Source organism: Microcebus murinus, chromosome 8, assembly GCF_040939455.1.
Source record: "Microcebus murinus isolate Inina chromosome 8, M.murinus_Inina_mat1.0, whole genome shotgun sequence".
Lineage (NCBI taxonomy): Eukaryota > Metazoa > Chordata > Mammalia > Primates > Cheirogaleidae > Microcebus > Microcebus murinus.
In genome coordinates, this window is record NC_134111.1 from 39,436,405 (window position 1) to 39,453,814 (window position 17,410).

The window sequence follows — 17,410 nt, forward strand, 5'->3', positions numbered from 1 at the left end:
ATTTCCTACCTGTTTCAAGAAATCTTGGTGTCTGTGGTATAGCTAAGTTTGGCTAATACATTTACACTGCTTTTCCCCATTTATTGCTGAGTTTTAAAATTCTGAACTGGAAAGAGTCTGGGGGTGACAGTACAGAGGGGGATGGAGACGCAGTCCTAGTCCCCGCCTGCCCCTGCAGTTTGGTTCCAACGTGCTGCCCACCAATGGCTTCCATCCTGGTAAGCGACTTTCGACAGGTACATAAGACGTCAGTACAGCTTTAACTACCTGAACTTGAATGTTTTTTCTGAGTGAACGCTTGTCAGGGTGTTATATTAAATATCAGGCTGTTGTATAAAATGCCTTTGTATAGTCACCCTAGCTTAGAATAATATGTGAAAATTGTAAGAATTCCAAATTCTGAAAGGCTAGTTTGCCACTCTATATACTTCAGCAGTCAACTTGACTTATAATAATTTATTTCATCTAACTTGTACCTAGGTTTGGACAGTAGAAAAAGTAATTACCAACAAAACTGCTTATTAAACATGTCTGAAGGGCCAGGCGGGGTGGCTCATGCCTGTAATCCTAGCACTCTGGGAGGCCGAGGTGGGCGAATCGCTCAAGGTCAGAAGTTTGAAACCAGCCTGAGTGAGACCCCATCTCTACTATAAATAGAAAGAAATTAATTGGCCAACTAATATATATAGAAAAAAATCAGCCAAGCATGGTGGCGCATGCCTGTAGTCCCAGCTACTCAGGAGGCTGAGGCAGGAGGATTGCTTGAGCCCAGGAGTTTGAGGTTGCTGTGAGCTAGGCTGATGCCACGGCACGCACTCTAGCCTGGGCAACAAAACGAGACTGTCTCAATAAATAAATAATAAACATGTCTGAAGGAATTTTCTCAATTTAATCAAACAATCTATAACCATTTTGCTATAAATTCTAAAACTTACCAAATTAATGGCTATTAACTAGGATTTAAGCATCCATTATATTCCAGTCTTTAGTTATGATGAGGTATGAGCTATACATAAGAATAAATTTGGGTACTGCAATTTAAAATCAAAGTAAACTTTATTTCTATACAGCTTAAGATTTTTTTCACTAGTACAAAAAAGGCTTTCATAGTAAAAATACAAATGAGCTTAGATGTGTAATTTAGTCCATGTGTTTCAAAGAATGAAAACTGACAATTTACAGGTAACTAAATTTACCTTTTTCCTTGTTTTGCTTTTAATATGTGTATAATTAGTATTTACCTTTACATCATTCAAGTGATACCACTAAAAAATATAAACAATTCAATACAAACAATTTTACTTTTGATGTGTCTCAAGCCATCGATTAATGGCCATTTTCAGAGTCCTATTTGGTGTAAGTACCAATGAAGGAAGAACAAGATTTGTCATTGGACTTGTACGTTTCTTTTTGCTGATCCAATTTTCCATTGCTTCTCTTTCATATGAATAGCCATCTAAAAGAAAGCACACACAAATTATTTCTGATGTGTAGAAAAGGGATTTAGGATTACTGAAATGAATTGAGTATAAAAACTTCATTGCCAAGGCCTTTATTGTGATTTAAGTGGTATTCTTTATTGTATCATCACTCCCAAAATATCTCTGCCACAACACCTGAAATTCTACCATTTGAGATGCATTAAGATTGAATAGTGTTTTATGAAGCCTAAATTATCTAGAACAGTTTCATTGTAAGTTCTTTGTGAACACTACTATTGAAACCAAGACCCTGTCAAAAATTCAGACACAGTGGAAAAGAGGAAAGGGACAGAGCTGGGTAGAGTAGTGAAGATAAACTGCCTCATTACAGGTATTAGCTATGTGTGTAAATTAATTTGGCTAAAGATAAAAGGGAAAAGAGCCTTAGGAATAACTCAGCAAAACTTCCCAAGACATTGAAAAGTCAGGAAAACAGAGACACAGATGTTATAGAATTTGCCCCACTAAGGATTTCACAATAAAGGGATTTGTGATGCCAAAAAATATCTACTGGCTAAGACTTAATACCATTTCCTTACGGGCCAGGCATGGTGGCTCATGTCTGTAATCTTAGCAGTGTGGGAGACTGAGGCAAGAGGATTGCTTGAGCTGTGGAATTCAAGACCAGCCTGAGCTAACACAAGACCCTGCCTGTACTAAAAATAGAAAAATTAGCTGGGCATGGTGGCGGCACATGCCTGTAGTCCCAGCTACTCAGGAGGCTGAGACAGGAGGATCGCTTGAGCCCAGGAGTTTGAGGTTGCTGTGAGCATGATGATGCCAAGGCACAGAGTGAGACTCTGGTTTTTACAACAAAACTAAAAAAAAAACCTCCACAAAATACCATGTTTTTGCAAAGTTCTTTGTCTTTACGTATGTGAAGACTATAGGGGCTTTTTGCAGACAAGGTCTTGCTCTGTCTCCCAGGCTAGAGTGTAGTGGCATCATCATGGCTCACTGTAACCTCAAACTCCTGGGCTTTGATCCTCCTGCCTCAGCCTCCCAAAGTGCTAGGATTACAGGTATGAGGCAACCATGCCTATCCTAAGACTGGAGTTTTGCTTCACTACTTTCATTTTTATACTTGTAGCTCTTTCTCTTATGCTACAAATCTTGGTTCCTATTTACATTTAAACATTAACCTATTTTGCTTTGTCTACTATATATATATTTGTTTCAAAATAATGCCAATATACTACTAACATAAGACTGTGAAAGAAATTTAAGATTTCTCTGTGGTTCTTTCTGTCATCAAGGTTAGATCCACTAGGGTGGTCTAATCAAAATACTGTGTTTGGAAAGCACATTTGTATGGTTCTGAAGTAAAACCTAAAGCAAGATACATTCAGAGGAGTCTAATCTATCCCTATCCCATCCTTGTTCCCACCCTTCCCATGAGTAACCATATTAGTTTTTCTTTTCCTTTTTGAAAACATAAACAGATGCATATGTATACAGAGTATATACACATTCTACATAAAAGCTAGTATACTGTGCACGTTTGCACCTTAATGTGTTTTCCACCCACTATACTGCGTGGATGTACTGATGGACATCTGGGTTGTTTCCAACCTTTGCCTTTCACAGACAGTGCTGCAATGAACGGCCTCGTGCATGTGGCACTTGTACTTTGGGGAGATTCCAGAATAGGACTGCCAAATCAAAGAGTGAATGTACATAATGTTGCTGTATATTAATAGTGCCAACCTCCATATTTCATTCCTACTAGCAATGTTTGTAACAGTACCTTTTTTCCCTACAGCCTAACAGAATGCTGTCAAACTCTTGGAATTTTACCAATTTCCAAGTGAGCAATGGTATGTATTTAATAGTATGTCAGGTGGGGAACATTTTTTTCATATTTTTTGCCCATTCTTTGAGGTTGTCTTTAATTTATGAAGATTTCATATATGTGGAATATTAACAGTTCACCAATTTTCCTTTGAGTCCCAGTTAGGAAGGTTTTCCCCATTCCATCAAGGAATTCACCTGCATTTTCTTCTGGGACTTCAAAGGATTCTTGTTTAGATTTCTTATCCATTTGGAGTTAATTTAGATGTACAGTATGAGGGATGGATCCAATTTTATCCCTTTACACATGGTTGTCAGAATATCACTTGCTTAAAATTATTTTTACTACTGATTTTAAATGCCTGCTTTTATTCCCTAAATTTCCAAATGTACTTGGATCAATTTCTAAATTTTTAACATTTTCCATTGTTCATGTGCCAATACTACACTTTCATTTATGAAAACTATATAATTTCTAATGTCTAGTAGGGCTGCTGAGTTTCCTATCCACCAGCATGGTATGCTTCCATTTGTTTAATTATACTTTTACAGGGATGTTTTATAAGTTTTTGTCATGTAGGTTTAGAAGTTTTACATATTCTGTTTAGGGTTTTATTCTAGTTTTATTATAAATTGTCTTAAGTTGTACCTTTTAAGTGGTTTTGTTTACACCCAGCAACCTAGTGATTCCTCTTTGGGTTTTTAATTTGCTACTTTAGTAAATTCATATTGTTTGTAGTTTTTCTGTTCTTTTGGGCTTTCCAGATACATCACTGTCATGTAGAAAGGGTTCTTACCTTTGAGTTCTTATGTCTTTAGTTGCTTTTGGAGGGGACAGAGGAATCCCTAATTTTGTTGGCTAGTATCTCTAAAACAATTTTATCTATTTTTCTCTAAGGACAGCTATGGTTTGATATTTTTTTCCTTCTTCTAAAACAATTTTAAATAGTGAAGAGAGTGAGCACCCTTTGTGTATCCACGGCTTCCACTGGCTTTGGGGCCAAGGTATATGTTTGTCATATAAGAAAGTCTCCAATTCTTTTTGTCAAAGATGGTTGGGGCATTTACAGAGATGAGCCTAAGTGCTGCTTAGCCCTCTTAAGCTGTTGTTTCTCAGCTCCAAACCCACAGGTGACGCTAAGGATTTGCCACGTTGGGACCAGAATACTGCAGCCAACATACCCGCTTTGCCAGCTCGCAGCAGGATCCCTCTAGAGGGAGGCTGGAAAACAGAGTGCAAGTTCCTACCAGGGCTGTGCTTGGCCCTGGCTTTTCATCTGGAGGGGCAGTTGGTTAGTGTCCAGATTTTTGTGGTTGCTTCATTTACTGCATTCAAATCTTATACTGCCCCTTACAGAAACCAGCACTACCTGGGTGGCTCCCCCTCCTTAGAGGCCCGAGTTCTGGTAACCTCAACTTCATTGTTCCCTTAGTCCTAGAGTTGCTACATGCTTTCTGGAGATACTGGTACCTGTGCTTGCCTTTTGTTCTTGAGATACACCAAGAACCGGTGAGTTGTATGTCACTCCGCCCACCACTAATCTACCTTCTGTCTGTATTGATTTGCCTATTTCTGACGTTTCATATAAATGGAGTCAAATAATATGTGCCTTTGGCTTCTTTTATTTAGCATGTATTTGTCCCCTTTTAGGGCCTATTTTATTTATCCATTCATCTATCTATTGATGGACATTTCACTTGTTTCCAATTCTCCTGGGCATATACTTAGTTGTGGACTTGTTGGGTCACATGGTAACACTAACTTTCTAAGGAACTGCCAAGCCATTTTTGACAGTGGGCACTGGTACTTTAGGATGTAGGTATTACTACTTTACAGGTTGGAAAGTTACAGGCTATGACTCAATTTCATGAGTCACACAGGTAGGATTTAAATCCAGGAAATCTGGCTTCAGAGTCAAGGCTCTTAATCTAAATGTGACTTCCAGAAAGGACAACTATAGTATATGAAATTTTTTTAAAAATCTCAATTTAGACAATTACAGAAAACACAATTGGTAGATCTGAGAAAATTATCTAGAAAGGCTTAAGAGATAAGATGTATAGGAAGACTGAATAGTTAAAATTCCAGAATTCAGAAATATAAATCCATACTGGACAAATTCTCTGAAACAGAAATTAAATTAGTATACTTGAATTCTACAACAAGAGAAGTCAGTATGTTTGGCTCATAAACAATCGATACAAACAATATAAGGCTTTAGGAAAAAAGCAAACTAGTTTGCTCAAGTATAGTAGGTTATTATATCATAAATTTATGAACATTTTTTCTTAAAAAGTTATGTAAATGAATTAACATCCTTTAAATATTTAGAACAGACCTGAAAGGAGTGGAAAGTTGTCATCTCTACTCCTCATTCTACCCCCATTAACATTTAGTTTTTTGGTCTTTTAAAACATAATGATTCTAAAATTTATCTTGAAGGCAAAATGGGCAAGCCAGTTTTTTAAAAGATTAAAAAATGAACATAATTCCCTATAACTCTAGATCTGGGGAGAAAAAAAAACATGATTAAAACAATTTATTCAACAGTAGGTATGCAAGTGAACCCAGATATATGACTGAGGGTGTTGACAATAAAGATGTATATCAACATAAGAGTTCATTTAGGCAATATCTGCACCATGAAATACTTTCATAATTTAAAAGAATGCTGAAATACAGGCCTTGGAAATTTTTCTGAGGCAATTAGTTCAATAGATAAAAGGACATGTGATCAATTCAGAAAGACCATATGCCAGGAGGAATTAGCCTACAGGGTATCAATAAATGGTTCAACTCTGCTACTGAAGATTGAATTTTTTAAAAAAAAAACATACACTTGAATTGCTTCCTACAGGAACAACTATAAAAACAAAATAACAGGAAAGTTAAGTCATGAATCTCCAGGGATTATGCTAGGCAAAAAAAAAAAAGCCAATCCCTAAAGGTTATTCCATTCATACAACATTTTTGTAATGGAGAACAAATCAGTGGTTTCGACGGGTTGGGATGGGAATAAAGTAGGCAGGTGATGGGTATAGTTATAAAAAAGGCAACAGGAGGGTGTCCTTGTGGGTTTGAAACTGCTGTGTCCTGACTATAGTGGGGGATACACAAATCTCCAAAAGGAATAAAATTAGAACATGATACATACAGGTAAAACTGAGGAAATCTAAGATCTGTGGATATCAATATCCTGGTTGTGATATAATGGTATCATATCATTTTAGAAAATGTTACCAGTGAGGGAAAATAAGCAAAGCCTACAAGGTATGTCTTACTATTATTGTTCCTTACAACTGCATATTGGATCTATAACTGCTTCCATAAAATAAAATTTCAAAATACCTGGGTGGTACCAGAAAGGTTAAAATGAAAGACACAGACAATACGAAATAGTAAGCAAGGCTGTGGAGCAATTAGAATTCCCGTCTGTAGTCGTATTTTTCTGTCATGTAGAAAAAAGCACACTGAACGTTACAAGAAGTGAACATTAAGAAGCCTCTGAATAAATTAGAGACAGAACCCTACTATATTCTGTGCTGCAGAATTGTTTTTTTCCTGAGACTCACTTTTTTTTTTTGAGACAGAGTCTCACTTTGTTGCCCAGGCTAGAGTGAGTGCCGTGGCATCAGCCTGGCTCACAGCAACCTCAATCTCCTGGGCTCAGCGATCCTACTGCCTCAGCCTCCCGAGTAGCTGGGACTACAGGCATGCACCACCATGCCCGGCTAATTTTTTGTATATATATTTTTAGTTGGTCAATTAATTTCTTTCTATTTTTGGTAGAGATGGGGTCTCGCTCAGGCTGGTTTCGAACTCCTGACCTTGAGCGATCCGCCCGCCTCGGCCTCCCAAAGTGCTAGGATTACAGGCGTGAGCCACCGCGCCCGGCCCTGAGACTCACTTTTAATAAATCAATTGCCGTTTAAGTAAGCCAACTTGAGCTTCTTTCAGGTTGCAAACAAAAGTCCTGATATACTAAAGTCAAAAAATGTACAGCCATTGCTATGGTCATCAAAATTTTCCTAGCCTGAAATAAAAATAGCCAACTGGCTTTTACTGAGTGTTTATCATATGCAGGTACAGTTTTAAGTACCTACAAATACATTAACTCATTCAATCCTTACAAAAATCCCACAAGGTAAATACTAGTATCCCCATTTTGTACATGAAGAAGATAAGTCACAGTGAGGTTGTATAGCCTCCCACAAGATGACATTGCTAAGAAGTAGCAAAACAGATTCAGGCAATCTGGCTCTCCCATGCATGCACTCAACTATTGAGGCCACACTGCCTCCCATAAGTGTATCACATTAAAGAATAAAAATTAAAGGAAATGAACATGAACTAAATGCTTGGGAATAAAAGTCACATAAGAAAACTACAAATGGGTAAAACATTAAAAGGTGCTCAAACCCAGTATTACACAAAGAAATGCAAACAGATTACTTTTCACTTATTGGATTGAGAAAAATTAAGATTGCTAGTACCTCAGTATAGGTAAGGATGGGGGGAAACCGGACCCTCCACGCTATATTGAGAGGGCAGTTTGTCAGTATCAATTTCCTTCAATAATTTTACCTGTAGGGAATTTATCCTACAGAAATATTCATATTAGGACGGCAAGGATAAATTTATACAATGCTGCACAGTTTACAGTAACAAAAAAAACCAACAGGAAATGGGCCGGGCGCGGTGGCTCACGCCTGTAATCCTAGCTCTTGGGAGGCCGAGGCGGGCGGATTGCTCAAGGTCAGGAGTTCGAAACCAGCAAGAGGGAGACCCCGTCTCTACTATAAATAGAAAGAAATTAATTGGCCAACTGATATATATATATATAAAAATTAGCCGGGCATGGTGGCGCATGCCTGTAGTCCCAGCTACTCGGGAGGCTGAGGCAGAAGGATCGCTCGAGCCCAGGAGTTGGAGGTTGCTGTGAGCTAGGCTGACGCCACGGCACTCACTCTAGCCTGGACAACAAAGCGAGACTCTGTCTCAAAAAAAAAAAAAAAAAAAAAAACCCAACAGGAAATGAAATAAATTATAGGACAAAGAACAAGGTAGATAAAGCAATGCCTGCTTCTTTCCCCTGAAACTAAACTTAAAAAAAATTAAACAGCACATAGAGATGACTACATACTTAAAACAGGCAAATGTCCATGGACATTATACCAAAAAAAAGTATGATATAGAATGGTATAAACACTGTAAACCCGGTTTTGCAAATATAACTTGATTCTACTGCTATTTAAAATGTGATATATAAGCATACACAGCAAAAAATATCTAGAACTATATGCTAAACCAGTCTCAGTGCTTGGCTTTTAGACCTGGGATTCAGGACTAGGTGAGGTGATTTTCACTGTGTATACTTATATGTTTGCTTGAAATTTGTTACACAAAAAAATGAGCATACATTAGTGCACAAGTAAAAACTTTTGCAAAAAATACAAACTGGCTATTGATTTAATCATATCTCAGAGCAAAAGAAACCTACGTATTTTTTTAAACTAGATAAAAATGTTTACAGTTGTATAAATGAAAAATACTATGCCTACAAAAGTTCAGAGCAAGCAGAGACAATCAAATATATTAAAATGATAAAACTCAGTAACTATTCATATTTAGTGTATCTAAGTCCCTCATATGTTAATTATCAAAGAAGGTGAACATATTTTCTACCCATGTATATTTAAACAGTAAACTCACATGTAGAAAAATTCACTACCTCCCTAGAAAAATAAGGAATAGTTTCAAACAAGTATTAAACTAGCAAAAATAAATGGAGTTATAAAATTCAGTAAAACTACAAAACTGTAAAAAACCAAGTACCCTTAAATATATTGCTGGTACTACTCTAAACTGGTGTTTTTTTCTAGAAAACAATCTAATAATATTTATCAAAACTTGTTTTTCATATTCAGAAAATATTCTCTAATTCTGCTGTGAGGCATATATCCCATGGAAATAACACTAAGTAATGGTAATAACAGAAAGAAATGTACCAAGATATCAGCACAATGCTATTTACAACGTAAGGATTTGCAAACACATACACTAACTAGTAGAAGAGTCAAACAAAATGTATTACAGAGTCACATGGACTAAAGGTTTTAAAAGTGAAAATTATAGACTGTCAATACAGACTAAGCCAATATTCAGAAATGTATATAATAAAGTTTTAGGCCAAAATAAAAACACAATATAATGTGTATTCGCTGATTAAAACTATGTAAAGTATACGTGTCTATGTTTGTTGACAATGATTAGAAATTAATGCGGAATAATGGAACTTTATAATCTTTAAATTCTTATTTCAGTAAGTTTACATTCATGAGAAAAGAGATCTCAACAATCTATCTTTAAAAAAAAATAGTATTTCATCTTTACATCCTGATAACTAAATTCATATTTCACATGTAAAACTTACTCCTTTTGTCTCAACTCCAAACCTACTCTGTCTGATTGTATTTATTATGAAATATACACTGTTAGATTGTTCACCTCAGGTCTAGTGAATTTAAAAAAAAAAAAAAAAACTACTTATGAGAAATAAAATAGGAATTTTGAAAATTTTCCACATTTAGGCAAACGTTCTGTAAACTATCTACATTTTTTATTCATTTAGCACATAGCACGCCCAGCAACTTAGTATAGCATCACACGTACCTGATGCGATGACTGGATCTGTCATAAGTTCCCTGGTTATTGGACATATGAACTCATCAGGAATTCCAGAAGACAGAGATTTAACCTTGGTCCTGAGCTCTTCGATTTTCCTCAGCAATTTACTACGCAGCCCTAGAGATTCTGGAAAGAAAATTATTGTTACAGCTGGAGAACTACTGGTAACCCTTATTATGCAAGTCTTTCACAAATACAGATTTTGTCAACTACAACCAAAAATCTTACAACATACTCCTTTACTACTTGGAATTTTTTTTTTATAAATTCCTTAATAAATCTTTGCAGTATAGAATACCATATTGCTAATATATATCAGCAGCTAACAGCTTATTTTAAACAACCTTAGATTCTGAAAGTTCAAGAATTTCAGGTTGCCAGATAGTAACATACTCCACAAAATCATAAAAGACTTATTGGTTAACTTATGCATACAACAAAACATTTCCTAAAAATCTTTTTTTTTTTTTTTTTTGAGACAGATCTTGCTTTGTCATCCTGGGTAGAGTCCAGTAGCATCATCACAGCTCATGGCAACCTCAAACTCCTGAGCTCAAGTGATTCTCCTGCCTCCGTCTCCTGAGTAGATAGGACTATAGGCACGTGCCACCAAGCCCAGCTGATTTTTTCTATTTTTAGTAGAGATGGGGTCTCGCTTTGCTCAGGCTAGTCTCAAACTCCTGACCTCAAGTGATCCTCCCACCTCAGCCTCCTAGAGTGCTAGGAGTACAGGCCTGAGCCTCTGCACCTAGTCCTAAAAATCATTTTTAAACATGTTTGGGTTAATAATGTAAAAATTCCATGTTATATTTTTTAACTTAATGAAATCGGATATATTTGCTGGTTCTTATATGAAGTACAATCACAAATAAAGCTCACCTGTTTGTCCAAAACGTCTCCCTCTTGGGCTCATCTGCTTGCAGCCCTCTTATAAGACTGGGAATTTCATATGCTCAGGGTTCCTCATGCTCCACAGACATGAATCACCCCCATGAGACTTACTGGGACTGGGGAATCAATCAGAACAGGAAGCTCCTGCTGCGCCATGAGCAAGACACTTTAAATCAATCTGGGCTCGCCACCCATATTTGTGTAAATGTGGCAAGTCAACCTACCGTGTTTCCCCGAAAATAAAACAGGGTCTTATATTTATTTTTCCTCAAGAAGACACCCTAGGGCTTTTCAGGGGATGTCTTATTTTCCTCTCAAAGCCTCAGCTTGCAGCACGCACAGGATGACCAGGACCTCACAGGGGGAGTCAACCTTGGTGGAGCTGCCCGCACCTTTCCAGTCACCTCTGGGATAGTAGCTGTCATGATGGGGCAGATGAGAAGGGCTGCTTGTGTTCTTTACCGCTCCGTGACGAAACGCAGGCCTTGAGCAGATACGCGTAGCCACGCCTATCACTAGGTCTTATTTTCGGGGTAGGCCTTATATTGCGCAAAGGTTTAGAAATCCTGCTACGGCTTATTTTATGGGTAGATCTTATCTTCAGGGAACCAAGGTAGTACCTGCCTGCTGCTTAGGGCTGCTTTCCTGCGACTCCTTTCCTATGTAATTCACTGAAACCAAACTGAGGACTTTTAAAACTTTTTAAAAGTACGACAACATAAATCAACTTTTTTACATGTTGAATGATTCTGCAAAAACATTTATGACTCAAAGAGATTCCCTTAGATTCTTTATGAAATCACTGTCCAGACTCAAGAGAAAGCTAGTTCAACACAAAAATGCCTATTTAGGGAAGGGTGCCTCTAAAATCAAGCACATTGCTGAGTGATCGCCACAGACAATATTAATATAACAAGCCTGAGAAACACTCATGATAGTTTATTGAGTTCAACTCTTCCCGTGATGGTCCTACTCACAATGCTGCATTTTTCAAGGGTTAGCCAAGCTGTGTATTTTTATTTTGCCAGGCAAATATAATGAAGGGCTTAAAAGGAGTTATAATGATGGACCATGTACTCTAAGCTAAGTAAGGAGGGAAATGAGAGTGGAGATAGAAACTAATAATTTAACAGGTAGGTAAGAGCAACATATTGAAGATTTTGATGAGATCAAGATATGCTGAGGTGGCTGGACTGGAGGATGAGACGGTAGCAAATCTGTTAGGACTTGGGTATGCTTCCTGATCATCTGCCAAGTGAAAATCCTCCACCTGGGTAGAGACAGGGCTTGATAAGCTGTCTTGAGTGTTTCTAGAACATGCTTATAATTAGACAGCCTTCTCATTTAAAGGGATAATTATACAACTTACAATAAGAAAAGGATATAAGAACATTGAATATTCTGAGGAAAAAGTACCTTTTCTTATCTGTCAAAAATATTAAACATATGTACTAGTATTTAGAATGCTAACATTTATAATAGAGAATATAGAAGGCCTAATTCAAAATTCCCCAGGTAAGAAAAGGTTAAATTGGGTGTTATCCTTGTCCAATTTTAATACCATTTAAAAATGAAGTCAGATCACTTTGCCCTCAGGGAAGCATTTACCAAACCATATCCACAGAACTTAACCAGAAACAAATATCTCTTTATGACTGAGGGCTGGAAAAAAGTGTTTTATACTTAGCTTCTCAGAAAGAAAGGACTCCTTACCAGCTGAGGGCTAATAAACCCTCAGTCCAGGTAATGGGCAAACCCCGGCTATTTGCTATAACCCTGAAAAGGCATCTGGTTCATGCTGACAAGTTTAAAAATGGGCCACAGCTCCTGTCCCCTCCTCCTCCTTTCCCTTTATCCAACTCTAGAAATGCTACATAGAGAGTTTGATGGAATCTAGAAATTAATAACCATCAAATATACAAAACTAAACTCTGAAAACTCCTGAAGAAATAGAAGGTAAATGGGTTCCAGAGCAGGAGATGAGAAATGACAGCTTAGAGCAGAGACTTGGGTGTGTGAATGCAAGAAAGACCTTTCCTACTTGTGCTCTTTACTCTCCCAACTTTGTCCTCTAAGTATCATCACCAAAGCAGCACCATGAGCATCAGCTGGAGGGTGGATAACAGGACCGAGCTAGAGCCTGGAAAGTAACAAGCAGACTATGGTGTGGTCACTCTCCACTGCCATAACAGAACAACAGAAACAAAAGCTGGTTTCTTGGAATGAAGGCCTTAAAAACTACTTTTTATTATTTATTTATTTATTTTTTGAGACAGGGTTTCACTGTTGCCCAGGCTGGAGTGCAGTGGCATCATCATAGCTCACTGCAACCTCAAAGTCCTCAAATCAAGTGATCCTCTTGCTTCAGTATCCCAAGTAGCTGGGACTATAGGCACGCTACCACACTCGCCTAATTTTCTATTTATTGTAGAGAAAGGGTCTTACTATGTTGCCCAAGCTGGTCTTGAACTCCTGGCCTCCCAAAGTGCTGGCATTACAGGTGTGAGCCTGACCTTGCTTTTTTGTTTTTTTAATAAATTTTATTTTAAAAAGTCAAACTTCTGAACAGATCCAGAGGACTTAGAGAAGATGGTGGTAGAAGTAGTATAGTTTAATTTCTCTGAGTCCCCACAAAAAAAGAGCAATTAGATAGCAAACTCAAATCACGTGGATATTTCCAACAAAACAAGGTAGCAAGTTACCTCATGAACCCCACACAATAGAAGTGGTGAGGACAAACTGCCATAAGACGTGTGGTTGACACCTGAGTGGAAGGAAGCAACAGGACATCGGATAGGCCTGAGAAAAGGCGATCCCACAATGTCCAACGAGTACTCACTGGAAAGTGGGGTGGGCCAACTAAGAGCAGCTGAACTGGAAGTGTTATGCCCCCTCCAGTCATGATCGGTACACAGTAACTAGATTTGAAGGGACTATTTCACTTTAATCATGTATAATGCAAAAATGGTAAATGTTCAATTACTTAACAAGATATGCATTTATAGCTAGGCAACAAGTGAAAATCTGCATAATCAAGTATTACTGGGAACTGAAACATGAAACTTTCAAAATCTAAGGATGTGAAGACAATGTATAAAGGTTGAAAAGAAATTCGATATTATTTTTAAATTAGAAAATGATTTAAAATGTCTTGTGTGCCTTTATGACCTCTTGGAAAGAAAAGACCCTTTGAATAAAATCTTATTCCCAGTTAGGCATCTACAATTTAAGATTATCTGAATATAAGCATAAACACTGACATGATATACATAGTTCCTTGGAGTCTTTCAACTCCAAGTTTCTGCCATTTTATCATCTACAGAAATTCAAATCTCCAAGATATGCAGCAGTTTGCAAGGTTCCCAAGGTCCAGATTATCAACTAAGGCCAATGAGCAGACAGAAGCCATGTGGCTTATCATGGACTTACTGTTTGCCTAATACCACATCTAAAAGTGACTTTCCTGCTCTTCACCTTTCATACTTTATGCCTTTTGAATGAGATATTAAATGGTATAGTATTCATAAATTCATGGATTTACAAACGTCTTAATGACATATCCTTCTCAACAGCAAGGATGTTTTGAAACTATAATCTGTCTGGACATTCCTTATGCAAATGTAGTACTAGATAGGAGCTATTTCCTAACCAAAACTGTATGTCTTTTGTACCCTAAGTTGTCATTAACATAATCCTAGAAAATGACTATCCTCAGTTAAAGCACCAGACTCAAACTTATTCATGTCTACAGAAACTTCCTTTATTGTGTATTTACAAAAGATTCATTGAAAAAGGATTTGATAGCCTACTCAATTCCTTAAAAATATCTTTTAAGTCTCAAACATAATAGATATACTACTTTGGTCTCAAACACTTCAATGTACTTTACTGCACAACTAATTTATTCTGTGTTTAATTTGTTGAGTTTGCTAACTTTCCAAACCTTCACCACAAGCATAAAGCAGATTCCTTATTTATTAAAGAATATGCAACATTTTGTTTCCATTCATAATAATGATTTTTCAAAGTCAGCTATTAGACTACCACAGAACTCATTTAAATATTTCAATTTTGGCTTGGGCCTGGTAATTCCAAAACCCATTTCACTGAACCTTAAAATGATTACTACCACTAAACCTGAGATTCACCCTTCAAAAACTATTTCAGGCCATTAATTGAATCCTGTAAGAATGAATGTCTTACTCTTTCTTTACCTGGCTATAAAAACTGAATTCTACTTCTATTAATTGTTTTCATATGTTTCTCTTATGTTTTCAAATATCTTTTGTTGAAACTGAAATTATTTTATGTTATCAAGTACTTCTGCTTGATAAGGTACTGTTAAAATTTCATTGAGAGAGATCAATGAGAAACTAAGATACTAATTTCATCCAAATTTAAAAAAAAACAAAGTTGCACCCTATTACCTACTCTCAGGAGGAATGGGTAAATTAGAAAACAAATATTAGAGATACAAAAGTGACTGTCACAGTATGACCCGAGTATAGTATGTAACAACTCAACCTAAGTATTTTCACAAAATCATCCTTCTGTTAATTCCTTAAAAGGCCATAAACTTCCAAGGGATTTAAACAGGCTCACATACTATATTTACTACATAAGGAAAGTATATTACAACTTTTTAAAATGGTTTTATATAACAAATATTTTTTGTTATTTCACTCATTAACAATAAATCTCAACATGAATATCCTATTTCCTGAGCTTTCTGGTTAACTAAGATTTTACTACAGCATAATGGTAATAGCATCTGGCTATTACATTTATTAGAGCATGGTGCTAAGAATCCAAACTTGTTTTTGATAAGAATCTAGTATTCAGAATAAACAACTCTTACAACTCAATAATAAAAAGACAAATAACCAAATTTAAAGCTAGGCAAAGGATCTGAATAGACATTTCTTCAAAGAAGATATATAAATGGCCAATAAGCACTTGAAAGATGCTCCATGCCATTAGGTAAATGCAAATTAAAACCTCGATGAAATACTACTTCATAACTACTAGGAAGACTATAATCAAAATGACAGGTAATAAGTGTTGTACTAGAATATTAAAAGGAAATGATTAATGCAAATAAAACCAACCTCAGAGTAAATACTAAAAGTTGTTTTTAATATCGCCTAATCTTACCAATTTTCAAATCATCAGCCAGAATTTCTTTTGTAAGATTCAACAGTTCTTTTCCATCAATGTTATTTTTCTTGAAAATACCAACAAGGTCTTTTAAGCCTTGGGCACAAAGCCACATTGAGACATCTTCCTCTGACCAGTCTTCAGTGAACTTCAGCTGATCTTCTGTGCTCCTTGCTTAAAAAATAAAAAAAGGTAAGTGAAATAACGAAAGTATTTCCTTTATCAACATTCTCACTTTGAATTACAAAGTAAATGAAATTTCTTTAATCTGTTTCACTACTTTAACTCCCTTTTAAGAATTTCAAAAAATTAAATATCCTATGTCTAATTAAAGTATTATTTAATACTACATTAAATATTCCTCCTTTGGAACCTTTTCCTTTTCACTCCTGAAAAACAATTTTTCTTTATTATACAAAATTCGTACCAGCAAATGTATTCTATTTGCTCTATCTTCTGCATATCAGCACCATTATTTGGTTAATTTTGACAATGGTAAAAATAAAACTCCTAAATTATATGGCAATGTTGCTTGATGAGGCCAAAAATAAAGCCAACAAAATATGACTAACTTCTATTCTGTTCTTGGGCTATATTTATCTGAAAAATTAGTATGAAGTATAAATAAACAGTGTACAAAAGCAAGGAAGGTGTGATATACATAAACACGGACCCAAAAGCATTTACCAACAGCTTTAACATAGGGCAGCTACTTTGACACTGGCTTCTCTAAATTATTTTTTATTTATTTCTTTATTTTTTAGACAGAGTCTCGCTTTGTTGCCTAGGCTAGAGTGAGTGCCGTGGCGTCAGCCTAGCTCACAGCAACCTCAAACTCCTGGGCTCAAGCAATCCTACTGCCTCCGCCTCCCAAGTAGCTGGGACTACAGGCACGTGCCACCATGCCCAGCTAATTTTTTCTATATAAGTTAGTTGGCCAATTAATTTCTTTCTATTTATAGTAGAGCTGGGGGTCTCGCTCTTGCTCAGGCTGGTTTCGAACTCCTGGCCTTGAGCAATCCGCCTGCCTCGGCCTCCCAGAGTGCTAGGATTACAGGTGTGAGCCACCGCGCCCGGCCTTCTCTAAATTATTTTAAAATTGAATGTGGATGCACACTTCATATGTGAAAAGCCATGTGAATAACATGTCAAAGGATTTACTGAATTTCCGATTTTAACAGTGAGTGGGGTTGAGGTGGATTGAAGATGATGTCCTTACTAACCTTGGCAAAGTGTTTCCACATCAAATTGCCAGATGTTCACTGTTTTGTCCATTGAACCAGTAGCAAGTAAAAGAACATTGGGTGCAAAGGCACAAGTTGTGACATACCTAGTTAATAAAAACAACTATTATGTATCTTCTGACTAATTATTTAATTTTATTAATACAAAGTAAGATTAA

At 36.6% G+C, this 17,410-nt stretch overlaps 1 protein-coding gene across 5 annotated transcripts in view; it reads right to left on the bottom strand.

Annotated features, from left to right (window-relative positions):
- Positions 1–1,191: 1,191 nt before the first annotated feature.
- WDSUB1 (WD repeat, sterile alpha motif and U-box domain containing 1) overlaps positions 1,192–17,410 on the bottom strand; it is a 39,935-nt gene continuing 23,716 nt past the window's right edge. For all 5 annotated transcript variants that reach the window (XM_020288470.2, XM_012745282.3, XM_012745278.2 and 2 more), the window contains 4 exons: positions 17,232–17,338; positions 16,006–16,182; positions 9,946–10,086; positions 1,192–1,456 (listed from right to left, as the gene is read on the bottom strand). In XM_020288470.2, coding sequence (XP_020144059.1) covers positions 1,299–1,456; positions 9,946–10,086; positions 16,006–16,182; positions 17,232–17,338 — 583 coding nt within the window. In that variant the 3' untranslated portion in view covers positions 1,192–1,298. The remainder of the gene's footprint in view (positions 1,457–9,945; positions 10,087–16,005; positions 16,183–17,231; positions 17,339–17,410) is intronic.